The sequence below is a fragment of the Pipistrellus kuhlii genome, unplaced genomic scaffold (assembly GCF_014108245.1).
Source record: "Pipistrellus kuhlii isolate mPipKuh1 unplaced genomic scaffold, mPipKuh1.p scaffold_m20_p_5, whole genome shotgun sequence".
In the NCBI taxonomy this organism is placed as follows: domain Eukaryota; kingdom Metazoa; phylum Chordata; class Mammalia; order Chiroptera; family Vespertilionidae; genus Pipistrellus; species Pipistrellus kuhlii.
The window spans coordinates 37,294,004-37,321,924 of NW_023425551.1; the positions used below are offsets into that span (position 1 = coordinate 37,294,004).

Consider the following 27,921-nt stretch of genomic DNA (forward strand, 5'->3'; position numbering starts at 1 on the left):
CGTTCGGCTTCAGATGACAGGCGGATGTTGTTATGACCACTTCCGGGTGAGACCACTCGGGCGCCATCTTGTCTTGTTCGGGAAGAAGTAGAAGCAGCGAAAGGGTTGGAGGTATTAACAGGAACGGTGGCGGCAGCCGTATTCCGGAATCACAGTGAGTAAGTGATGGGAAAACGATTACGCAGGGGGACTCGCCGGGCCGTTAACAAACTTCTTGGTTTCTGCGGCGAAGGCAGCATAACTTAAAACACGTAGGCTGCTTACGGCGCTACCGCTGGAACCCCATCCCCTCTTAAAGCCGCGGCGCCTGCCGGACTTGGTGGATCAAACCGGCCCTCTCGATAGAAAGGAGATGTTGCCAGGAAAGAGAGCGCTCTCCACCCCTTCCTTTTAACCAGGAGAGTCTTCTTCTCGGATGAGAAGGGACTAATTCTCGGGCTCCAGACCTGCCGTTGAGCACTGCGCGTGCGCGCCGGGCGCCCTCCGTGGGGAGCGGGCGGCGAGGGGGGCGGAGGGGGCGGAGGACCCGGACCTGGACCTTTTGCGCTGTGCAGCCCCGACTACGCAGGCGCAGCCACGGGCTAACGCGTCCTGTTAACTATAATTAGCTTCCTTAGTTTGTATTCCTGTTTTATCCAGTGATGGGCATTGTGTGTATTAAGTTTCACGAGGGAAGGAGGCAGTGTCCAGGATTTTAGCTGCATTATCCCGTGGTGGGTGTTGTCACCTGAACATCTTGGGCACTTGGCAAATTTGGAATCTCGGCGGTTAGTTCATGAAAGAGCAAAATAACTCTTCTGATTGGAGTGCAGCAAGGCAAAAGCAATAATAACAAACCAGGACACTATATAAGTCCTCACTCGTGTGACTGCTTTGTAAAGCATCCTGGGGCTACAGGGAAAGGAACAACAGTAAGTCAGTTCTTTTAAGATGTTCATGAAACTATAATTAATTATTATTTCTACTAATAGGCTTTTTTTTTAGATCGGTTTTTGATTTAAATAATCCAAACCCCCAATCTCTCACTCACACACACACACACACACACACACACACACGCGCGCGCGCGCGCGCGCGCGTTTCTCTTATTATTAACATTATATGTTAGCATGATACATTTGTTGTACAATTAGTGGATACGTTATTATTAATGGACACAGTATTGACACATTATTAACTAAAGCCCAAGTTTATTCATGTTTCCTAAATTTTAATCCAGCGTTCTTTTCTTGTGTCCCAAGACCCCCATTTAGAATACCATATTACATTTAGTTATTACATGTCTTTAGTCTTTTCTTGGTTGTGACTGTTTCTCAGTCTTTTCTTGTTTTTAGTGACTGTTACAGGCAGAATTGTATTTCTCCAAAATTCATGTTGGAATTCTAACTTTGGAACCTCAGAATGTGACGCTGTCTCACACTCATGCTTCTTTCTCCTTTGCTTCACTCCTTCCTTTCCACTCTGAAAAGCAATGCAGAGAGATAGTGTCTATAAAGAAATAAAATGAGATCATTAGAGTAGGCCCGAACCATTAAGACTGGTGTCCTTACAAGAAAAGATTAAGAGGGAAGAGCATGTAAAGATGTAAAATAGTAAGAAGCAAGAACATTCTGGAATAGGGAAACTAAGAGAAACAGGTAGGTTTGCAGCCCCTAGTAAATCCTATCTTCTCTAAATCGTGGACACCTAAGAGTAATTGTACTTCTCTCCAGCCAGAGGATAAATAGCTTAAATCATCCTACTCTGGGAGACAGGTAACAGAAATCCAATTAGTGCAGTTTTCCAACCACACCCAAGGATAGACTAAGGGAATAAATCTCATTTTGGTACATCAGCATAAAGCTGACGAATATTCTGTTGATTCTCCCCTAAATGTCCATCCTTTAAAAACTCCTGAAAATGAAGGTGATGAGTGCATTCTCCCTCCAAGGAGCACCCTCATTCATTCCCTCCCCCTTACATCCCCCACAGGCACATATCCCCTAGCCTCTAAATGGTCCTTGTTTCACTGTCCTAAGTATGTTTTTGCTGTGGTCAATAAATTATTGCTTGCTTTCCTATACTTTGTCTCTTGATTGAAACCTTTCTATCAAGAAGACAAGAACCGAGGTTTTGTCATCTCCCCAGTAATGTGGACATAGGGAGGAGGCATTCATCTACAAACCAAAGATATAGACCTCAGAATGAATGCCTCCCCCTATGTCTGTATTACTGGGAGTTTCTAAACTTTATATTTGATGTGAGAAACATTTGACCATGTGTATCAAAGGATAGATGTGCTTCTATATAGCTTTGGTTTTGCAATTGATGTTTAATGGCTTTAAAACTACATTTTCACCCTGGCCAGTTAGTGTTGGCCTGTGTACAAGAGAGTTTCAGGTTTGGTGCATAGGAGGGTTTCAGGTTTGATTCTGGGTCAAGGGCAAGTAACTGGGTTGCAGGTTCAATCCTTGTATGGGAGGCAACCAATTGATGTATCTCACACCCATGTTTCTCTCTCTTTTGTCTTCCTCCCTCCCTCCCTCTTTTCCACTCTAAAAAACAATGCAAGAAATATCCTCCAGTGAGGATTAACAACAACAACAAAAATTACATGTTCATTTTATCACAGAATCGGTGATTGTCATTTAAACAGCTATTTTTAAGAACCTCAAAACACAGTGTTCTAATATATTGTCATCTAAGAAATGGGTATGATGAATGATGGTTGTTTCTTGGTTGTATTAGTTTCTTAGGGATGCTGTAACAAATTACCACAAACTCAGGGGCCTAAAACAGCAGAAATGTATTATTTCACAGTTCTCCAGGCTAGAAGTCTGTCCATTCTGGCTTGCTTGTTCTGTCTCTGTCTCTGTCCCTTTCTCACTCTCTTCTCCTCTCTGTATGGGAGGATCCTTCCTAGCTTCTTCAGGTGGTTCCCAGCAATCCTTGGCTGTAAATATGTCTGTCCAGTCTCTGCTCCTTTGGTTAGTTACATGGTGGTGGTGGTGGTGTTGGTGGTGGTGGTGTGTGTTCTTATAGGGACTCCAGCCATATTGGATTAGGACCCACCTTAATCCAGTATGACCTCATTTTAACGTGAACACATCTGCAAAGACCCTATTTCCAAATAAGATTACATTTATAGTTTATGGGAGTGAGGGTAGGGACTTAAGCATATTTCCCAGGGGGCACTGTTCAATCTATAACACTAGACATACCCTGTTTCCCCGAAAATAAGACAGTGTCTTATATTAATTTTTGCTCCCAAAGATGCGCTAGGTCTTATTTTCAGGGGATGTCTTATTTTTCCATGAAGAAGAATACGGTACACATTTATTGTTAAATAAAAATAAAGGAAATTACCTGTATACGGTAGTACGGTAGTTGTCAACACAAACCAGACAAACTGAATTCTACAGTATCAAGAATTTAGTCATTTATTCAATGACAATCATGTCATCACTTTCTGGAACATCATCGTAACAATCCAATTCCTGAATTTCCTGGTGATTTTCTTGTGACTCCATTTCTTTCAGAATCAGTGGACCAAATCTCTCATGTTTAGCCTGGGGGGGGCCTTATTTTCGGGGGATGCCTTATATTTCACTCAGAAGGAAACCTGTAAGTAGGTCTTATTTTCGGAGGATGTCTTATTTTTGGGGAAACACAGTAGCTATTAACTAGATTTTTATAGCCTAGTGTGATAACTTTCAGGGGTCCTCAAACTTTTTAAAGTGGGGGCCAGATCACGGTCCCTCAGAGAGCTGGAGGGCCGGACTATATGAACTACTAATTCCTACTGTAACACCTCGGCTGCGCTCACTGCCCAAAAAACCTGGCGGGCCGGATCAGACTCCTCTGCGGGCCGCATGTGGCCCACGGGCCGTAGTTTGAAGACGCCTGAAGATGATCTGATGCAAACAGTGGTTAATGATCTTTCTTTTCTTTCCAAATCCCAGTTATTTCCAAGGAAATAGCAGTTAATTAAGCCTCATAAAGGGGGAAACTTACAGTCTGGCTCCACAATAAACAAATTTTTACAAACTTGAGAAGTTGAGACTAAGGATCTTTATATTAAGGCTAAAGGAAAATGATACTATGGGTAAAACACTGGAATTTTTAAATAATTATAAGATTTCCTCTATTCCTCCAGAAGATTCTTATGTGAACCAAGACAAAAAACAAACCAAAAACACATGAAAATTCAATATAAGTTTCTCTATAACAAGTATGTTTTATTATCTTTAACTTATTGTGGGAATTTTCAGAGAGTACAAACCCTAATGTACTTTTTACCCATCTTTAACAGTTATTTCCCAAATCATTATTAAGCCAATATGTAAATGTCATTTTTAGCCAATAACAAGGCTATGTTATTTCTCTAAACCATAATTAAATTAAAAGATAAATATATATTTTATTATTGCCAGGTGTGCCTTCATATTCCTTTTGTTTTCCAGATTTTGCATTTGTTGTAGATTTTATGGTGAAAATGAAGGAATTTTATTTTTAAATATATTTTTTTATTGAATTCAGAGTGTAAGGGAGGAGGAGAGATAGAAACATCAATGATGAGAGAGAATCACTGATAGGCTGCCTCCCGAATGTCCCACCCTGTGGACAGCCTGCAACCCAGGCATGTGCCCTGACCGGGAATGGAACCATGACCTGTTGGTTCATAGGTCGATGCTCAACGACTGAGACACGCTGGCAGGGTGGGGCCTTTAAATCCTTTCCATCAAATCACAATTTTCTTCTTGAGTTAAGGATAATTAATGAAACTCTATCAAGCATTGTTCAAATGCTGAAACATAAATTCAAGTTTATATTAAACATTCAAGTATACCAAATCTTTCCTTAAAACCTGTCACTTTACAAAATTCAGCATAACTCTAAATTTTGTTTTCATAATCAGAGGTACCTTTTTTGAACTAGATAACAGAAGATTATTCCAGATCCTCATAAGAAAATGACACAGAGGTAATTTGCCCAAATTCTCACATTTACATGATTTGTATAATTGTTATTGCTTATACCAGTCATTATGGACTGTGCTGATCAACTTTCTTTAATTCTTCATATCTTAGAAAATCTGTATATTTTTTTCTTTTTCTCTTTAATCTATTGAAAGTAGACAGGAAGATGGAGCTATAGATCATTTATTTGTTTGGTGTTTAGTGATTGCTATGTGGAGAAAGCTGTCCTGTACTTTATGGAAGATAAAAGATGAATAGATTTGTCTTTCTATCAACTTATGAAAAGCTGTGATCCTAACGGGAAGAATCTGTTTGAGGGACAGATTGTTGTCACCTTACAACTGTTAATTTTAAACTTAAAATTCCATAGGAAAATCTGAATTAATGCATTCTATTGCTTTACTTGTACCACTTAAGCTAATACCAGGTGGATGAGACCTTCTTTTCAAATATTTGTTCCTTTTTTCTCAGCATATTTGACAATCCCTAAATAGTTTGATAATGTTTTTTTATTGTTAGTAAATTGAGATATTTTATTGTAAATAAAAAAGATATTTTGAAAGAAAAAAATGTTAAAAAAAAATGTTGCCTTTCCATTTCTGATGTACCCGTTTCCCTTAACCTTATAATAATAAATACCTCTCATTATAGTTAATAAAAGAAAAAGTTCCAAAATAATTTGGAGATGATCACATTTTCATGTTACATCTCTAAAGTATCTTTTCTAATTTTTCATAATCTAAGAGCAAACTTATATTCTTTTCTTTTTTTTTCAGGGCATAAGTAATTTTGCTGCTATGCTTCCAAGCTGTAGTCTGAATCTGTCTAAATTTTAAACAGAAGGTGAATCTCTAAGGTCAGTCAAAATATCAGTTGATAATTCTTTGGGGTGTTTCCTTTTTTATTTGTTACCTTTTAATTCAAGTTATAAGTGAAGTTACTTTTCAGGGGCTGTAATGAGTTATTTAGTTTTTAAAGGGCTTTAAAGGTATAGTAGTTGGAAAAGAAGAGGGGGTGGGTAATAGGGAGAAGAATGAAAATCTCAAGAGAGATTAGATAAGTATATTTAACCAATTCAGTTGGCTTCAACTGGGTTGCTGTGTAGTGTCTCTTTAGCCATACGCTAATAATGCCTTTATTGTAGACTATATTCATACAACCAAAAGAAAAGTGCACTTAATTTTTAAGTAAGTCAAGATAACAAATGAAATCATCTTCCCTAATTCACAGTGCTCTTCAATTGAGAAGTCAGCATCTGCCATTGATAGAATTATAAAAATGCTACAAAGTCTAGTGTTGCAAACTCTTAAGAGCCTGAGTTATAATAGCCAACTGTCTCACTTGAGTTGGTGTGACTTGCTTCCTTATCTGGCTTCTCTATTTTTTGTAATCCTGCAATATCAAAGCTTTTAGGTTGTTTATGGAGGAAAGGGTCAGTCTAGGAGGATTTGTTTAGTAAACATTTATTTAATCCCTATTTTATCTAAGCCCTATGGTACAAACTGAAGAAATATATGCTGCCTATCGTGTGTCATTGGTTCTTGAAGATGGTTTTATGTCAGTGTTGGATAAAGTAAAAGATGTAGACTTTTAGAAATTTAAAATTTGTGTTATGAAAGTTCTCAAACTAGTTTACAGAAAGGTGAACTAATGTGATTACCCTCTCCCCCATATCCATTATCTGGATTTAATAGTTGTTAATATATGTTCTCTTCCCCAGTCTTTTTCATGCTGTTTTCATGTTAAGAAACCTGGTCCAGTAAATTACCTCACCCTCTGAATTTATCTGATTGTTTCTTTGATACTGTTTATCTCATTCCCTTATCCCCTTATAGTTCCTTCACACTAGAAGTAAGATAGAAAAGCTCAGTTGGATTAAATTAAACATTTTTGGTGAAAGTATTTATTTAAATGATTCTGAGGATATAATATCGTATCTTATGAGGAGGCACTATTACAGATTATTAAATCTTTAGGGTGATATTTTGACAACTTTCCCATTTGTGATTTTTCCAATGCTTCTAAGATTGTCTGAATCAGTTCTATTAGGTTTGGCAATATAGCAGTTTTCTAATTGATTTTACCTTAAGCATTCACTAGCCATGGTTATTTATAAGGGAGAGTTCTCCTTCATTATTAGAGTTATTTGGTTACTCTCTTCAAGGAATCTTGGTTGGGGGAGATGAAATCACATTTTTTTTCTATTCAAAATAATTATATTTCAAGAGATTTCTATTGGGAAAAATTAGTATTTTCTTTTTGAGTTAAATTGATTTGAGCTCTGCCTACCACCAAATTCTGACACCAGTATTAACATGAAATTTTCTACTTTTGCTTGCCAACCTAAAAATTCCAGTTGCCTCTGGCAACCTATTGACCAGAATTTTAGAGCTCTGATCACATATATTGTCGTATAATAATTTCTGTGTGAGTTTTTAAAATTAAAGAACTCTTATTCTCATTTTTAAACTATGTTCATCTTGTTGAAGATAGAAAATCAAATATATTTTTAAAGTCAGGATGTGGGATCAAGGAGGACAGCCTTGGCAGCAATGGCCATTGAACCAGCAGCAGTGGATGCAGTCATTCCAGCACCAGCAGGATCCAAGTAAGGAAATAAACTGAAATTGGGGTGGGCGAGGAGAGAGATGTGGAAGAGTGGGAAATAATTCAATGGGATTAAGAAAGATGGAATTGGATGGAATTGGTTTATTGGATCATTTTGTGGTATTTAATCTTTAAAACTGATTTAGTTCTTTTTTTCTAAGAAAGTAGAAAATCTTTCTTAAACGTGTAATTTAAGTAAAGTATACTTCTCTTAATTCTGAATGTTATAATTCAGTGTAGAGTATAGTCAACCAATGGTATGCTAAATCATTTCTCTTTATTATGGAACATTTCAAGCATATACAGATATAGAAAAAGAGTATAGGGAACCCCCATTTGTTACTTAGCTTTAATAGTTACTGACTTATGGCCAGTTTTGTTTCATTGATATGATCCCTTCCAATGCCCTGCCTTTATTAGGTTAATCTGAACTTATTTTTTCAGTAGCTGCATAGCTATATATTATAGGAATATACTGTAATTTAATTGGTCCACTTTTGGATGATTGGTTGATTGTCATTTTTATTATTTAAAATATATTTTTATTGATTTCAGAGAGAAATAGAAACATCAGTGATGAGAGAGAATCATCAATTGGCTGCCTCTTGCACAGCCCCTACTGGGGATTGACCCTACAACCCATGTATGTGCCCTGACCGGGAATTGAACTGTAACTTCCTGGTTCATGAGTCAATGCTCAACCATTAAGCCACGCAGGCTGGGCTATAGTTTTTTACTATTTAAAAAATATATATATATTTTATTGATTTTTTTACAGAGAGGAAGGGAGAGGTATAGAGAACTAGAAACATCTATGAGAGAGAAACATTGACCAGCTGCCTCCTGCATAACCCCTACTGGGGATGTGCCAACAACCAATGTACATGCCCTTGACCGGAATCAAACCTGGAATCTTCAGTCCACAGACCAACGCTCTATCCACTGAGCCAAACCGGTTTCGGCTAGTTTTTTACTTTTGAAAATAATTATAACTTTATATATATATCATTATTCATGTGTTCAATTATTTTTATTTTCAAGATCACAGTTGCATATTTGGAAAGTTTTAGGTAGATACTGCCAAGTTTAACTGCATGAGAATTATGGCAATTTATGTTTCCATCAAAATGTATGAGAATAAGCCCAGCAATGTGGTTCAGTGGTTGAGTATCGACCTATGAACCAGGAGGTCACAGTTAGATTCCCAGACAGGGCTCATGCTCATGTGGGCTCAATCCCCAGAAGGGTCAGCCAATCAATGATTCTCTCTCATCATTGTTTCTATCTCTCCCTCTCCCTCTCTGAGATCAATAAAAAAAATATTTTTTAAAAATGTATAAGAATAGTTTTAATCTTGACTAAATAGATGTGAAAATTATCTTATTTTACTTTGTTTCCTTTATTAATAATATTAGATCTTAAAATGTTAAATACAGATATTTGAGAAATAAAGGAGGCCCTTAAATTAGTGGGAACTAAATTTGAGTAAAGAATGACTGATAACGTTGTTAATAGAGGTATTTTGACTAGGAATGGAGCCAAAAACTAAAAAAGGGTGACTATGAGGAGGAATAGGGGTAGTTATACTCATCTGAGATCTGTAGAATCCAGTGTAGGCCTGAAGAGGACCTATTTGAGGAAGAAATGAGTGAGTTTGATTATTTGTTTAAAAAAAAAAAAAAGAAAGAAAGAAAAGGAATAAGACTTTAAAAAACTCAGTAAATGCCCTGGCTGGTGAGGCTCACTTAGTTGAGCATCACCCCATGCACCAACCAAAAGGTCGATGGTCCGGGTCAAGACACTGCCTGGGTTTCGGGCTCAATCCTGGTGAGGGGGTCTGTAGGAGGCAGCCGATTCATGTTTCTCTCCCTTCCTCCCTCTCTAAAATCAAATAAAAACATTTATATATATATATATATATCAGTAAACAAAGTGCAGAGGATAAATTTCTTATGAGTTAATATTAGAAATTTATTGGTTAAGAGTGTTTTTATGGAATCCTTTTCAGAAAGTCTTAAGTGGTTTGTTTTATTTTGTAGCCTGAATATAGGTTATCTGAGCATCCTTTCAGCCATAACACTTGGTAATACTTAAAATCTCCAGGAGAAAATTACTGAGATGCTTAGTTTACATAGAGGCACTATTCTTTTAGCTTCTACATTCTGAATGTTCACTTCTGCTATATTATATTAGGCCAGATTGATTGGGCTGCATTGGCTCAAGCTTGGATTGCCCAAAGAGAAGCTTCAGGACAGCAAAGCATGGTAGAACAACCACCAGGAATGATGCCAAATGGACAAGATATGTCGACAATGGAATCTGGTCCAAACAATCATGGGAATTTTCAAGGGGATTCAAACTTCAACAGGATGTGGCAACCAGGTTTGTTGTTTATGTTTTCAAAATTTTAGGATTATTTTTAAAATACAAGGATTAAAAGTAAATTGTTTAAATTGCTTAGTCTTACGACTGCTTGAAATCAATGCTTGAAGAATAGGCAGTTTAAATTAGATTTGACCTTGAAATTTTGTGGTTAAAATTATTCTGTACTCAGTCTGCTAGCACTGTGGCACTCAGTTTGATTCTTTTCTTGGTTCTTCATTCCTAGGCTGACAGGGGCTGGGAACACTGGAAACCTCACTTGGCATCTAGGGAAGAGAGCATTCTATGATCTCTCTCTTGCAACCTCTGGCCTTTCAGAAGCAGGACTGGCAGAGCAAAACATGTCTAGTTCCTAAAGAAAAATTGTGTCACTATGTGACAGATTAGTCTGTCAAATATACTCTGCCCCTACCATCCACCCATATTTACTTCCCTGTTTTTCAGATAGTGAAGATCTTCCATAAGTTTTTATCTGTTTTGTTTGTTTGCTTGCTTGTTTTTTTACTTCACAGTATGATTAGATTCCTTGATGCTATTTCAGTTTTCCAAAACTTGTGCTATTAATTATTTTTAATAGTCACTTTATTTATAGAGGAATCTTACGTTTAAATGTGCTGATGGTAAACTCATCTCTCCTTTCCCTATTAGTAGTTATTTTTGCTTTTCAATATAAGAATGGAAAACTCAGAAAGTAATCCTCTAACATTTTTAAAAGGATATGAATATTCTAATATTTTATACTGTGATGTAGTTCATTTCTAATTTTCTTGAAGCTATACTAAACTAAACTTTCTCAAGTTTGAAAATGTTTTAGTTCCCAAGTCTAAGTTTATAAATGACTCACCCTAGCATTATCCACTTCCCCAACTATGCTCTAAAATCTACTGGTTTTCTTTGTGACCCTGGCAAGTGATTGATTTCTGTGTGCCCAATTTCCTTTCCTGAAATTGGCAAAAAATAATACCTGATTTCCCCCTACCTCACAGGGGTGTTGTGAGGATAAATGTGTTCATGGAAGAAAGAAATTATATATAAATCCCTAGGCATTATTTTTATGGTGGTGTTACTGAACAGAAATAGAAAACTTCAACAACAACAAAATTGTTTTGAGTTGTGTTACATCTATTAAATATAATTTGGGGCATTTGCTTTTATTTAGGATATGAATTGAGTGGTGTTACCTCATTTGAATGATTTATTAATTCATTGCTTATTTTTAAGATATACAAAAGTAATTTGACCAAGAAGTCATAAATTTTATATTTATTTCTTTACTGAAAAATTTAGCTTTCTTGAGAGCTTAAAAATTTGTGTTGATTTTGTTATAATTCCCTATTGAATGTTTTTATGCCTAAATTCTAAATAGAATGGGGAATGCATCAGCAACCCCCACATCCCCCTCCAGATCAGCCATGGATGCCACCAACACCAGGCCCAATGGACATTGTTCCTCCTTCCGAAGACAGCAACAGTCAGGACAGTGGGGAATTTGCCCCTGACAACAGGCATATATTTAACCAGAACAATCACAACTTTGGTGGACCACCCGATAATTTTGCAGTGGGCCCAGTGAACCAGTTTGACTATCAGGTGAAAGATATTTTGTTGCTTTAATACTGTAGATGTGCACATAATCCATTCTTTGGAAGTTTGTCTCATCAAGAGTACCTGAGATATGTGTTTTACTTTTCAGTTTTATACAGATAAGTGCATATTATGTCTCAGAAAAGTTATCAACTTTTGAGAATTAAAACATTAAGAGTTTTATTTTCTGATTTGCTTAGGAAAATGGCATAAAGCATTGTTAGGGGAAATTTATATAAAATGAAAAACGTGTAAGTGAAATAGTTATATGATGTTTTATTTTCTAATTTATAATTTCAGAATGGAATATTTAAATGTTCAATAAAGTCTAGGAAATGCACTGTAGTTGAACACATTATTTATCAATAATAGATTATGGTTAAGAATTAAAGCATATAGATCTTCTAAATGCAATTCCTTCTCTGTAAAGTTAGGACTTTTTGTAGTGTTGTCTTTTTTATTCCATTCTGACATGACATGTTTGTCAATAGGATTGTACATAATTTCTTTTGTAGCATCTAACTCATTCCTAGGGACATAGAACTCTATGGCGAATAGTGTCATTGTTTTTTTCTTACCACTTGCCAAAGGTCCACTCTTAAATTATAGTACTAGTTGTCATTTTGAAATAACTGATTGCAGTGGTTACCTTATAAACTAAGCTATCATAATTTAAAATTTTGAAAATACATTATATCACTAATTATATAAGTAATAGACATAAATGTAAACAATATTCACCTTGAGGTAGTAATCTTATTCATATATTCAGTTACTTGTTGCATACGCATACTTGGTATGCAGATATGATAGTTTTTTGTGACAGGGAGCTTCTACCACATTCCTGGGAGATCCCCTTGCTAACAAGGCAAAGAGGTCGGCAAATGGCTTAGAAATGCCTCCGAAAATGGCAAAATTACAAAAAAGAAGTTTAATGATTCAGTAACTTTTATCTTTACTTAAAATAGATATTTCTTTCTTGCAAGGTTTTAGAAACAGCTTACATTCACAATTATAGTTGGAATTGATAAAAAAAAATTTTCTTGAACTTTTTGGTTACAGAAAAATTGACATTTATTTGGTGTCTTGGTAGTGAAAGGATTAATTTATAAATGGATTCAGAATGAAAAAGTTCATATATATTATTTTCTGTATTTGAAAATAGTGTATTAGAAGGATTTTAGATGGCTCTCAAATTTATTTAGGCAGAAAGTCTTTTACTTAAGAAAAGTGAGCTTAGGTTCTTGGGGCTACAGAAATATTGGTGGATATTAGAACTATGGAGTTTTTGGATTTGCTGCACACATGGATTTCTACTGTCCCAGTTCATAACACACGTGTATCCCAGAGTGTATATTGTATTAATGTGAAGAAAAATAAACTGCAATACTCTTTCAGCATGGGGCTGCTTTTGGTCCACCGCAAGGTGGATTTCATCCTCCTTATTGGCAACCAGGACCTCCAGGACCTCCAGCACCTCCCCAGAATCGAAGAGAAAGGCCATCATCATTCAGGGATCGGCAGCGTTCACCTATTACACTTCCTGTGAAGCAGGAGCCTCCACAAATTGGTAGTTATTTAAGTTTAGTGAACTACATTAGCATGGTTTCTTGATCATTTTAAAAGGATGTTTTAATTTTTTAAATTGTTCTGCTACCTCTGATATATTAGGAATTGACCCTTTAAAACTCTATTATTTTAGAGTCAGAAAACTTTAAAATTTCAAAGAGGAGATTTTGTCTAAAATATTAAAATCGTTGAATAATTTTATTTAAAATAAAACTTTACCTTAAACATAAATTTTTGTGATGAGATAAAGTTAACATGGCTATAGAATTTTGATTTTTTTCAATGTTGACAATTTGATACATTATACTGATATATGAGCATTTTTGCTTTTTAAAAAAGCCTCTAGTTTTTTTTCTGTATTCTTTCCACTCTCAGTTCATCTGGTACACTGCTGTAAGATTAATTTTCCTTTCATTATTTCACTTTCCGTAAGTGTTTTGCAGAACATTTCAATTGTTAAGTAATAGGACTAACGTATTCCCAATGAAAAATTTTGTATTTGTTATATATTTGGAAATCCAAATCCAGCACTTAATGGACCAGAACATTTAAGTCTTTTATCACAAAGTAGATATTTTAGGATGATTATTGCTTCTTTTATAACTTAAGGAATAAATTAAAAAATATCCCAGATGGTATACTTGTGAAATGGACTTCTGTTTGACTCCCTTCTGTCTTCATATTTTAAGAAGCAATGTAATGTAAGTTTGGCTCTAAAGTAGCCCATATCACTGCTTACTGGCTTTGTAACCTTGAGCACATTTCTTAATATCTGAGTTTCAGTTTTCTCATTTGCAAAAGAGACCAAGTAATAGTCATCATTTAGGGCCTTTTTTAGGATTTAGATGATGATAGTTTAATGTGCTTTCATAGTGCCTTGGCACATTACAAACATTAATCAATGCTTATGCTGCTATTAAAAGTGGTGATTTTTTTTTAAAGTGTGATGTTTAATGGGTTGTTTTTATTAGCACTGTCTTGCTCGAGACTGATAGTATTTATTATAAATGCTCAAATGGCACCAATATTCTTTTTCCAAAAATTTCACAAGTTAGAAATTCAGGAATAAAGAACTCATGTGTTAGATTTTTACTTAACTGACTTATAAATATTCTTTTTCCCGTGTGAAACAGATGCAGTAAAACGCAGGACTCTTCCAGCTTGGATTCGGGAAGGTCTTGAAAAAATGGAACGTGAAAAGCAAAAGAAGTTGGAGAAAGAAAGAATGGAACAACAGCGTTCACAGTTGTCCAAAAAAGAAAAGAAGACTACAGAAGATGCCGAAGGAGGTGATGGCCCTCGTTTACCTCAGAGAAGTAAATTTGTGAGTAGAATCACTTCACCTGAAATTCCATTTGGTATCTATGTGAAAAGGTTATTGAAATAAGTATTTTAGCCTGTGGAAAAGTATTAAAATAATTTTCCCCAAGATTACCTTCATTAAGTATATTTGGTATTATTTTTTTTATATTATAGATGTGTTTTTGAGGGCAGGATAAGGAGAAAGTGTACAGGGAGTTTATAAAACATTTTATTCTAGAGAGAAATTATTCAGTGGGACATGAGATAGGTCTTACATTGACAAACATTTGTATTCTTTTGTTGTGGTATAACTAACTCCCATGTCGTGGCTTATAAATCAAAACTTATATAATAGCACTAGAGAAAGAAATCTGCCTTTTTTTGAACATTTAAATATATACTTGTAATAGAGGATATATTACCGTCTATAGTTTTTTGACATGAGCTCTGAAGGAAACATTGTTTTAAATACTTAAATCTTCACGTAGGTGGCATAGGAATTATTTATTTAGCAGTAATGTGCTCCTAGCTGGTAGGACAGTTATAGCACTGGCTGATATGCCACTTAGGAAAAGGGTCCTCCTCTGAAGGCTATTTTCTGCTTCAAAGATAAATCTTAAAAACAGCAAGGTTACAGATTTAAGAAGACATTGATTATGCTTAAATTCAATAAAAAGCCATAAATTATTTTTTATTTTTACAAAAGAGCCATGCCAAAGATGTGTTTTTGTTCTTGATGTTATAAAGAAACTACAGACTACCACTACTAAGAGTTGACCTTAAATTTTGTTCTTTAAATTTTTGCATGAAATAGTGGATTTGCAGGCTTGGTGGTATATTTTTGTTGTTTTAAAAATTTATTTTTATTGATTAGAGAGAGGGAGAGGAAGAAACAGAAACATCCGTGATGACAGAGAATCATTGATTCACTGCCTCCTGTACGTCCCACACTACCCAGGCGTGTGTGCCCTGACTGGTTGAACCTGACTGCCTGGTTCATAAGTCAAAGCTCAACCACTAAGCCACACAGGCCAGGCTTGGTGGTTTTCTTAAGTGTCAAAACATTGTTTGGATTTGGAGATTATCCTTCTTACAGATGATGCCTTTGGGCTTGTGTTACTTGAATTCTTCTCTGGTTCAAATGGCGGCTGATCCATAGTAGTATTTAGCCGATCATCTTGTCTTCTACTTAGTAGGATTGCTGAGTGTGACTATGGAACATTTCTTTGCCTAAAGTAGAGTCCCCTTTTTAAGATACACTGGGGTTTTTTGTTGTTGTTTTATATATTTTTTTTATTGATTTCAGAGAGGAAGGAAGAGGAAGATAGAAACATCAATGATGAGAGAGAATCATTAGCTGCCTCCTGCAAGGCCTCCCCGCCCCCCCATTGGGGATTGAGTCCACAACCCAGGCATGTGCCCTTGACTGGAATCAAACCTGGGACCTTTCAGTTCGTAGGCCGACTCTCTATCCACTGAGCCAAATTAGCTAGGGCAAGATACTCTATTTAGATATTGAAAGCAACACCTACACAGTGACAGAAACAACTGCTGGCATTTCTTCCATCAGAAGTAGACCTTATTTCTCATCTATCTGTCCATTAAATAGCTAGATAGAAGCAAATTTCTCTACATTTTAGGGCAAGCCAAGATATGGAAACTGACTACAGATTTTTCATTTTAAGTCACATGATTTTAGGTAAATAGCTTATATATATATTTTTTCATTTTTTTTATTAAGATATATGTGTATGTATCTTACCATTGCCCCCACTCCCATACATGCCCTCATCCCCCAGAGTTTTGCATCCATTGGTTTTGCACATATGCATGCATACAAGTCCTTCGGTTGATCTCTTATCTCCCCACCTCTCCCTAACCTTCCCGCTGTAATTTGACAGTCTGTTTGATGCTTTACTGTCTGTATCTATCTTTTTGTTCATCGCTTTATAATGTTCTATAATGTTCTTTATTATCCATAAATGAGTGAGAACATATATTTTTCTTTCATTGACTGGCTTATTTCACTTAGCATAATGTCCTCCAATTCCATCCAGGTTGCTGCAAATGGTAAGAATTCCTTCTTTTTTTATGGCAGCATAGTATTCCATTGTGTAGATGTACCACAGTTTTTTGATCCAATCATCTGCTGACGGGCACCTAGGTTGTTTTTAAATCCTAGCTATTGAAAATTGTTCTGCTATGAACATAGGGGTGCATATATCCTTTCTGATTGGTGTTTCTAGTTTCTTAGGATATATTCCTATTAGTGGGATTACTGGGTCAAATGGGAGTTCCATTTTCAGTTTTTTGAGGAAACTCCATACTGTTCTCCACAGTGGCTGCACCAGTCTGTATTCGCACCAGCAGTGCACGAGGGTTCCTTTTTCTCCACATCCTCGCCTTTTTCTCCACATCCACACTTGTCCTTTGTTGATGATAGCCATTCTGACAGGTGTGAGATGGTGCCGCATTGTCATTTTGATTTGCATCTCTCAGATAATTAGTGACTTTGAGCATGTTTTCATGTGTCTCTTGGTCTTCCTTCTGTCTTCTTTAGAAAAGATATTTAGGTCTGTTGCCCATTTTTTTATTGGATCATTTATCTTCCTTTATTAAGTTGTATAAGTAAGCTGCCTATTGATGTTGGAGTTAAACCTTTATCAGTGATAACGTTTGCAAATATTTTCTCTCATACAGTGGGCTTTCTAGTTGTTTTGTTGATAGTTTCTTTTGCTGTAAAAAAGCTTTTTATTTTGATGTAGTCCCATTTGTTTATTTTCTCTTTAGCTTCCATTGCCCTAGGGGCATTATCAGTGGAGAAGTTCTTTCGGCATATGTCTGAGATTTTGCTGCCTGTGGATTCCTCTAGTATTTTTATGGTTTCCTGTCTTACGTTTAATAGCTTATATTTATAGCTGTAAAATTAACACTGAATAATCTGATTGTGGTTCATTTACCAGTAGTTCTACAAGCCACTCATTCCAGCCATCAGATATATTGGATATTAATTCAGTCTCTGGGCATGATATGCTTTGGTTATTTATAAAGAAAGGTCAAAATGGACTAAGGCTGAGTGGCTAAGTTGTTGGAGCATCATCCCATGAACCAAAAGATTGTGGGTTCGATCCCCTTTTGGGGTGCATACAGGAGGCAACTGATTTATGTTTTTATCTCTCACATTGATATTTCTCTTTCTCTCTCCCTCTCTCTCTAAAATCATATCCTCAGGTGAGGATTAAAAAAAAGGCTTGTCCAACTTGTGTGGTTCAGTGGTTGAACATCAACACATCCATTACTGGTAAAGGCATATGCCAGGGTTGCTGGCTCAATCACTAATAGGGAGTGTGCAGGAGGCAACTGATTGATGTTTCTCTCTCATCGATGTTTCTCTCTATCCTTCCTTTTCCTGTCTTTGTAAAATCAATAAAAATTTGACTAAGAAAAAGAAGCAGCCAGCACCGGTTTGGCTCAGTGGATAGAGCGTTGGCCTGCGGACTGAAAGGTCCCGGGTTCGATTCCAGTCAAGGGCATGTGCCTTGGTTGTGGGCACATCTCCAGTAGGGGGTGTGCAAGAGGCAGCTGATCAATGATTCTCTCTCATCGACATTTCTAACACTCTATCCCTCTTTCTTCCTCTCTGTGAAAAATCAATAAAATATATATTTAAAAAAAAAAGCAAATTTAATAAAATAATTAAAATAATTTTAAACCATCTTATAATCACATTTCCTCTCAGATAATATTAAATTACCATATGAAATTTATCATGCAAAAACATAACTTAGAAATTTCATTTTCATATATCTCTCTCATACACTTTTTTTTGGATTAATCTTCACCAGAGGATTGTGTGTGTGTGTGTGTGTGTGTGTGTGTGTGTGTGTGTTTGTGTTTGTGTGTGTGTGTGGTGGGGAGAGTGGAAGGGCGGGGGAGAGACAGAGAAACATCCATGTGAGAGACACATCAAATGGTTGCCTACTGTGCCCTGGTCAGGCTGGGGATCAAACCTACAACCAAGGAATATGCCCTTGATCAGAATCAAACCTGGGACCCTTCATTCCATGGGCTGATGCTCTATCCACTGAGCCAAACTTAACTCGGGCTCATATGCTTGTTTTTTAAAAAAATATATATTTTATTGATTTTTTCCAGAGAGGTATTGAGAATCAGAAACATTGATGAGAGAGAAACATCGATCAGCTGCCTTCTGCACACCTCCCACTGGGGATGTGCCCGCAACCAAGGCACATGTCCCTGACCAGAATCGAACCCAGGACACTTCATTCCGCAGGTTGATACTCTATCCACTGAGCCAAACCGATTACTTTTTTTAAAAAAAATTGTGGCCTGGGGATATTTTTTCCACTAATTTTTAGAGAGAGAGGAGGGGGCATAGTGAGAGAGACACATCTACTGGTTGCCTCCTGCACATGGCCCGACCCAGGGGATTGAGCCTGCAAATGAGGTACATGCCCTTGAGTGGGAATAGAACCTGAGACCCTTTGGTACAGAGACTGATGCTCTAACCATCGAGGAAACTGGCCAGGGCTGTCTCATACACTTTTTAACTTAGGGTTTTAAAATAGAATGTTCAAGATGATGATTGATTATAAGCATGAATTTGGGCTACCCATAGTATTACTTTTTTTAGGATAGTGATGAGGAAGATGAAGATACTGAAAATGTTGAGGCTGCAAGCAGTGGAAAAGTCACCAGAAGTCCATCTCCAGTTCCTCAAGAAGAGCAAAGTGAACCAGAGATGACTGAAGAAGAGAAAGAGTATCAAATGGTAAAAAATGTAAATTTATTTTATTAAAATTGTTTTGATGTATAATTGATGTGAACATATTATAGGATTTATTTTGTTTACCAGGTGTACCGGTTAATTGGATTTTTTTCAATAGATGAAGTTACACATATGTTGATATATATGCGATTTGATATGTATGCTATTTTGTTGTATTGACAGCAAGCTTCAAAACTTCATGTCAAATTTGCTGAAGGTGTTAACATCATAGATATTTTTATGCTTAAAAATGTCAAATTCTGTGCCAAAAAAAAGAGCATTTTAGGGAAGTTTTAGTTCATTATTTTGGAGAAAAGGTTATACTTTGGGAAGCATATGGTGAACATGCTCCATCTCAAGATACTTGGATACTTGTGAACGCTGGCTTAAACATTTTAAAAGTGATGATTTCGATGTGAAAGACAAAGATCGCCCAGGTTAAGTGAAAAAATTTGAAGACCAACAATTACAGGCATTATTGGATGAAGATGCGCGTCAAACTCAAAAACAAATTACAGAAAGATTAAATGCTCAGCAAACAATTTCCGATCATTTGCAAGCAATGGGAAAGATTTTAAAGGAAGGAAAATGGGTGCCACATCAGCTGAATGAAAGACAAATGGAAAACTGCAGTCATCAGTAAAATGTTGCTTTCAATAGCAGGAAAGAAAGTCTTTTTTGCATCAAATTGTGATTGGTGATGAAAAGTGGATTTATTCTGAGAATCCCAAATTCACAAAATCATGGATTGATCCAGGTCAATCATCAACTTCGACTGAAAGGCGAAATCGCTTCGGAAAGAAGACAATGCTCTGCGTTTGGTGGGATCAAAAAGGTGTGGTTCAAATTGATTATTTGTTGTCTGTAGCGATCAGTATTAACGGTTACTACTGATCACTCCCAACAATAAGTAATCAATTTGAACCACACTTTGTTCATGAAACATCCAGTATGTGCCAGAAGACATGGCAAAGTAATTTTGCTCCATGATGATGCACCATCACACACTTCAATACCAGTTAAAGACACGTTAAAAGATCTTGCCTGGAAAGTATTAACTCACCCGCTGTATTCACCAGAACTTTCTCCTTCAGATCACCACTTGTTCCAATTGATGGTACATGCACTTTTTGAGCAGCACTTCAAAACCACAAAGAAATAGAAAACTGGGTCTTTGAATGATTTGCCTCAAAACAAAAGTTCTATTGGGATGGTATCCACAAATTACCTGAAAGATGGGAAAATGTGTAGCTAGTGATGAACATTACTTTGAATAAAGTACTTGTGAAGTTTCTCTTGAAATTATCATGTTTTCTTGGATTACAAAATCCACATTATTAACTGCTACACCTGGTATAATTTTTAAAAACTATTGGTTGGTATCTTAAGCTTTTATATAATACTAAGAACTCATGAAACAAGTATGAAATATGTATTGATTTATATATTTCCTGGGCGATAATGTCTACAATATCCAATAACATCTAAAACGAAATCACAACTTTAAAGCAATTCCTAAGCACATTTCCTTATACCAATGTTGTAATTAAATAATGTTTTACTATAAGGGACAATATGTCTGTTATTTTCTAAAGTGTATTTTTTAATATATGTATATTTTTATTGATTTTAGAGAGGGAGGGAGAGAGAGAGATATCAATGATATTATCAATTGGCTGCCTCCTGCATACCCTCCACTGGGGATCAAGCCTGCAACCCGGGCATATGCCCTGGCTGGGAATGGAACTGTGACCTTCTGGTTCACAGGTCGATGCTCAACCATTGAGTATGCTGGCTGGGCTAAAGTGTGTTTTTTGAATAATGGGAAAAATTAAAAGACTTCATAGAATAAGTTTACAAAGCACTGGGGTGGAAACACAGGTAAATGTATTTCTTCATTGTAAGACTTCTCTCAAAGCTTTTAATATCTGTTTATTCCTTTTCTGAGATTAGGAATATTAAACTGCTGTGTTTTTCATATTGAAAGACCTGTAATCTTTGGAATGTGTTTAGAAGATTTGGCTTCACTGCACTCTCATTTCCAGAGATTAGTACTATGATCTGGAGCCCAGAGAAGCAAAGGAACAATAGTCTACATTTGAAGGAGCTGTTGATAGCCAAACCATTGTTAGAATCCAGCTCTGTTTCAAGTCTATTGTATCCTATATTGCAGCACTCAAGAAAAAAAGAACTTCATTTGACAAAATGAAATAACTGCCTTTTTCTTATTTTCTCCTCAAATTTTACCTTGAGCTGAGGGTTAAGTTCCTAAGTGACTAAGAAGCAAGTGTTGTGTTGCTTACTAATAGTATTAAATGAAAGGATATGTCTATCCACTTAAAACACCAATGGAAATTTTTATTAATAGGGATTTTTTTAATGTTTTGTCCCTAGAGTTATAATTTAGTGTCTCTATAGAAATAAACTCATTTATTTATTAATCCATATGATTTTGAAATTTGTTAAAATTCTTTTTTTTTTTAGAGTATTTATTTTTTAATTTTTTAATATATTTTATTGATTTTGTACAGAGAGGAAGGGAGAGAGATAGAAAGCTAGAAACATTGATGAGAGAGAGTCATTGATCAGCTGCCTCTTGCACACCCCCTACTGGGGATATGCCCGCAACCAAGGTACATGCCTTTGACCTGAACCCGGGTCCCTTCAGTCTCCAAGCTGACGCTCTATCCATTGAGCCAAACCGGTCTCGGCAAAATTCTTGTAATTTAGAACTATTTTCACGATATTCTGTTTGTTGGAATGACTGATCTGAAATGCTTTAGAAAATAAAGCTTTGCCTTTTTTTTTTTTTTTTTCACTAGTACAGGCTAGTTTTTTGTTTTGTTTTTTCTTTATTAAGGTTTTACATATTTTTTTAAAATGCCAGACTGCTGAAATCGGTTTGGCTCAATGGATAGAGCGCCTGCCTGCGGACTGAAGGGTCCCGGGTTCAATTCCGGTCAAGGGCCCATACCTTGGCAGCTGGTCAATGTTTCTCTCTCATCGACGTTTCTAACTCTATCCCTCTCAATTCCTCTCTGTGTAAAATCAATAAAAAATATATTTAAAAATAAATAAATAAATAAAATGTCAGACTGTATTATTAGTAACTATAATAATTTAATTAGAAACATTATATATTCCTTAGATGTTACTGACAAAAATGCTTTTGACTGAAATTCTACTGGATGTCACAGATGAAGAAATTTATTATGTAGCCAAAGATGCACACCGGAAAGCAACAAAAGGTATATTGTGGGTGTTTTGGCTTTGTTTTTCTGGGGGTGTTATGGTTTTGGTGGCTCTTTTGGACTTTTTTTGTTGTCCTTGTTGAAATAGTAGCAGATATTCAAATATTCTCTTCTTGCATGTTTTACTCTTTTGGAAAGTTCAGATTTATAGATACCATATTGCAACTATACAGATATTTTTGTTTTGTCCAACTTCTGTGAGCACAAATTCATAATTACACTGTTGTTCTATAAAATATATTTTGGAAAATTCTTGATGATGTTCAATTTATTTCACCTGATTTTTTTTTTATAGATACCATGGTATTGGCGTATAATTTCTAATGCAGTTTAGTTTTACTAATGAATTGAATTATGAACCTTCAGAGTTTTCACAGTTTACCTCCTATAATTCTTACAGAGCTAGTTAGTGATTTTCCCACCTAGCCCCCATATATTTAGTAGTACTTAAAAAAAATAGACTGAAAGCAAATTTAAATTATGGGCCATATCTCAAAAAGAAAAATACCGTTATGTTGTCAACATTTTTCCTCATTACAAATAAATTTCAACTCACATCAGAATTATACTTTCAAGGCCAGACTTGTTACTGGTTTAAAATGAATGTTATGTTTTTAATGTTTCTTCTCTCCCCAAGAAGCAGCAATAGTAGTAGATTTAACAATACCATAGACTCTCATGACTATGAAATCGTGGCTATTTGTGTTAACATGTTGTTCCTGTTGTTGATGTGATACAAAGCTCCTGCAAAACAGCTGGCACAGTCCAGTGCACTGGCTTCCCTCACTGGACTCGGTAAGTGTCCTTATTTGTAAGAGGGCCTTAAAGGGAAAAATCACACTTACCTTGTCTCTCTACATGTTCTATTTGAAACTACTGTTCCAACTCAGTTTATAAAACCTGAGATCTTAGGGTTATATCAGTCTCTAAAAGGTTTGCCTTTTTTTTCTAAAGCATTCACAGTGGAATTATTGTAAATGTGGTGACTAATTCACAGTTAATGAGGCGAGGCAAGTTGTAATAGTTATAATTTAGCGATGCTAGTATTTAAACTCACTTTCAAAATTGTTGCCTTAGAGAGGAACCTATCCACTAATGGTTTTAAGGACCTTTATTTAGGTTGTGTTACAGCAAGTTAGGTTTACTATAGAGGAAAGGGTTTAGCTTATATTACCATAATAGTGATGTGTTCATAGTTTTCTATTTGCATGCTATATTATCAAGTATATAAAAGCTTGAATTTGCCTTTTCCACATTATTTCAAAAATGAATCTTTCTGAGGATCAACAAAAATGGCTAGAACCAAATGCCCATGTGATTTTGTTATTACTATTGAGATCACTTCAGGGTGGGGAGTAGTTTTAGCATCATACCATTTCTGCACAGTCAGAATTACAGTATTCTAATTTTTTTAAGGGGAAAAATACTTAGCATACTACCTGGGGATTTCTAAGCTTTGAACAATGAAAAAGTTAATTGTAGAATTATTTTTAGGATCATCATAAATTTTAAGGTAGTTGAATTGATTATGCTTTAGTGAGACTTTGTTACTACCCTATTAAATGGTTTTATTGGTTAGCATGGACAGTAAAAACAAAACCATTATCACGATTCACTTATGGTGACAAATATATGAAATATTCCAGAAAGAGTAAGATACTAAGTGTCAATTTTCATGACGGTTCTTATGAACTTCTTAAGCATTGGATTTTATACTTCTCCCCACCCGGAATAAGTAGATTCTTCCAACAAAATGCAATGTAAAAAAGAAATGAGCTTTCTTCTTGGACCTTAAAACGTTTTTAGTGCACAGAATAATTTTTCCATATGATGGACTGGGCTTTATGCACACAGGTGGACTGGGAGGTTATGGATCAGGAGACAGTGAAGATGAAAGGAGTGACAGAGGCTCTGAGTCATCTGACACTGACGATGAGGAATTACGGCACCGAATCCGGCAAAAACAGGAAGCTTTTTGGAGAAAAGAAAAAGAACAGCAGCTATTACATGATAAACAGATGGAAGGTACAACTTTTACATTCCCCTAATTTTGTTCAGTTTTGTTTGTGTTTCTTTACATTTTTCAAACAACTTAAAGTATCAAAGGATGGAATTGAGGCTACATTATAAATAATAAATGAGTCGTAACTGAAACTAAGGATTTTGGCTTATTTGTAATTTTTATCAAATATAAACTCAAAGTTAATTGTAGTATTGAAAATATATAGGTTAGGAAAGATAAACTTTTATCATGGGGTATAAGTTAAGCTATTTCAGTGTATTTTTATTTCTTGTTAAAGTTCTTTAAAAAAAGTTTTGAAATGGAGGTAATACATTTGTAAAACTATTAAAAAATAATTTATAGCTAGGATAATTAAAGATAATAGGGGACTTCTTAAAAAGTTTTTATATAAATTACTGTAATGAGTACCATTATTAATAGTTTACATAATGATGCTAGGGATAATAGAGAATTTATTTTTGGAATATTCTTATTTGGACAATTTGAAAGGTAATCCTTAAGTGTTTGCAGCCAAAAATTCCATGTCAATAACTTATTACCTTAGCACCTTTATTGGACAAAAGGGAAATTTTTTTCTTGCTTCATATGTGCCTCTGTACCTTGGTGCTCTGTGGCTATACTGTTCAGGAGGTTAACTAACCTAAGTTGAGATGTGCTGTAGGTATTAAATATGCACTAAGTTACAAAGACTTTTAATGAAAAAAAATTTTTCCATATTTATTTTAATTGATTACATGTCAAAATAATAATATTTTTTATGGTATTGGGTTTATAAAACAAAATTTTAACTTTATTTTCACTTTTTTAATGTAGTACTAGAACATTTGACATTGCTTCTATGGCTTGCTCTGTTGTTATATTCTGGTAACATGGGAGTTTTTCATTGTACATTTGACTTAATATTTTTGTCTTTTTTCTATTTCAGAAGAAAAGCAACAAGCTGAAAGGGTTACAAAAGAGATGAATGAATTTATACACAAAGAGCAAAATAGTTTATCATTACTAGAAGCAAGAGAAACAGACGGTGACGTGGTTAATGAAAAGAAAAGAACTCCAAATGAAACTACATCAGTTTTAGAACCAAAAAAAGATCATAAAGAAAAAGAGAAACAAGGAAGGAGCCGATCAGAAAGTTCTAGTAGTGGTAGTTCTAGTAGCAATAGCAGGACTAGTAGTACTAGTAGTACTGTCTCTAGTTCTTCATACAGTTCTAGCTCAGGTAGTAGTCGCACATCTTCTCGATCTTCTTCTCCTAAAAGGAAAAAGAGACACAGTAGGAGTAGATCTCCAACAGTTAAAGCTAGACGTAGTAGGAGTAGAAGTTACCCTCGCAGAATTAAAATAGACAGCAATAGGGCTAGGATAAAGATTAGAGATAGGAGAAGATCTAATAGAAATAGCATTGAAAGAGAAAGACGAAGAAATCGGAGTCCTTCCCGAGAGAGACGTAGAAGTAGAAGTCGCTCAAGGGATAGGCGAACCAATCGGTCCAGTCGCAGTAGGAGTCGAGATAGACGTAAAATTGATGACCAACGTGGAAATCTTAGTGGGAGCAGTCATAAACATAAAGGTGAGGCTAAAGAACAAGAGAGGAAAAAAGAGAGAAGTCGAAGTATAGATAAAGATAGGAAAAAGAAAGACAAAGAAAGAGAGCGTGAACAGGATAAAAGAAAAGAGAAACAAAAAAGGGAAGAAAAAGATTTTAAGTTCAGTGGTCAGGATGATAGGTTAAAAAGGAAACGAGAAAGTGAAAGAACATTCTCTAGAAGTGGTTCTATATCTGTTAAAATCATCAGACATGATTCTAGACAGGATAGTAAGAAAAGTACTACCAAAGATAGTAAAAAACATTCAGGCTCTGATTCTAGTGGAAGGAGCAGTTCTGAATCTCCAGGAAGTAGCAAAGAAAAGAAGGCTAAGAAGCCTAAACATAGTCGATCGCGATCCATGGAGAAATCTCAAAGGTCTGGTAAGAAGGCAAGCCGCAAACACAAGTCTAAGTCCCGATCAAGGTAGTATACTTTTTAAAGTATTTTGTCTGATTTTTTTAAAAATTTGACTGAATTTATTCAAAGTTGAAAGTGTCCTTTCTCTCTCTCTTTAATAAACTCAGATTGGTACTTGATAAATGATCATAGTCTTAAATAATTTTAGAAATATAATATTAGTTATTTAAAAATTAGATTCTTTAGTTTAAAATACATTTTTATTTTTAAATTTTGTCTTTCCCTTTTTTTTTTCTTTTCAGATCAACAACCCCTCTTCGTCGCAAACGCTGAGGAATGATGTGGCAAGAATGCCATGATGTTTAAAAAATTCCATGAGTTTTAAGGGCTTGTCTCATTATAGAGGCACATTGTGGCTGTGTAGGTGAAACCAGAATTTTTTTTTTTTTTAATCTGTAAATAGGTATACTTTTTCCAAATGCTGCTCCGTTAATAGGATTTCTTTGTATTACTTTTTTTTTCTTTTCCAAAAAATAGTGCACAATAAGACTATAAACATGCCATTCTCTTTCAGCTGTAATATTCTTAAAATTATTCTTGAATGTACTGTGATGTCAATAAAGCTCTTTAGTTCATTTTTGTTAACCTCTTGCACCTTAATTTTATGATTTTAATCTAAGGAACGTACTTTTATAAAAAGGCAGCTGGAACTTTGTATAACAAGTTTTAAAGGTACTTCCTTCCATATCCCCAAAGAAAATGGTTTTATCTCAATAGTCTGTCAAAGTTTGTAAATTTGTACCCATGGATTTTTGTCAAATTCCAACTTTAAGGGTGTGGAAGAGGGCCAGAAATAGACATTAACTTTTTATTTGGAATCATTAGACAGCTTTCTAAACTTTTCCTATTTAGGGGATTTTCAAGTAATATATTCTCTTTGTGTATAAAGTATGGTTCACTCCTGTAAAATGAAATTGCTGGATTCAATCAAGCCAGTGTACCTATTAGGGTTATTATAAGGAATGATTATGTTTGACTCTATTAGTCAAGTCTGGAACTATATTCTGCAATTACCCACTTCTGTTTTAGAAGTGTATTTGAAACACTTTGGGGTTATTACAGAAATAAAACTCACAATTCAATATATTTATATTTTTTAAAGTATATGACCAGCTCTGTGGAGAAACGTTATATTATGCAGGCTGTGTCAGTCTCATAATTTAAAATGATTTTGTTTTGTTTCTTAAAATTAGGCTCGGTGAGTAGTCTAGAAATTTAAGGCAGTTATATCTTATGAGTAAAATGAAGGCTCTATAGGTATTTTAATGCTCAGCTGCTTTCAGGGTTCATTTTTATGTGATTATTCACTTATGCCACAAAAATCAGAGAAGTCTCTAAAAACAAATGCTTTTAAATTTTAATTTTAAAAGAGCAGGTGCAGGTCACAGAAATGTTTTAAAGTATGCCTTTTTACCAGCAATAGTTAATTTTAAAATAAGCCAGAATTTTG

The 27,921-nt window shown here is 35.4% G+C and overlaps 1 protein-coding gene across 21 annotated transcripts; it reads left to right on the plus strand.

The window, feature by feature from the left end:
* Positions 1–27,056, plus strand: PNISR (PNN interacting serine and arginine rich protein). Of its 21 annotated transcripts, none has more exons than XM_045573219.1 (14): positions 51–158; positions 4,918–4,962; positions 5,735–5,814; positions 7,448–7,566; positions 9,759–9,947; positions 11,314–11,537; positions 12,930–13,101; positions 14,234–14,424; positions 19,057–19,194; positions 22,340–22,439; positions 23,184–23,237; positions 24,297–24,467; positions 25,391–26,477; positions 26,714–27,056. In XM_045573219.1, the coding sequence occupies exons 4-14, from the start codon at positions 7,479–7,481 to the stop codon at positions 26,742–26,744; spliced, it is 2,445 nt and encodes an 814-aa protein (XP_045429175.1). In that variant the 5' UTR covers positions 51–158; positions 4,918–4,962; positions 5,735–5,814; positions 7,448–7,478; the 3' UTR covers positions 26,745–27,056. The 21 variants fall into 21 exon arrangements, with proteins under 21 accessions (XP_036269413.1, XP_036269401.1, XP_036269399.1 ...); XM_045573216.1 differs by having other exon boundaries at positions 52–158; positions 7,452–7,566; XM_045573220.1 differs by having other exon boundaries at positions 53–154.
* The last annotated feature ends 865 nt before the right edge of the window (positions 27,057–27,921 follow it).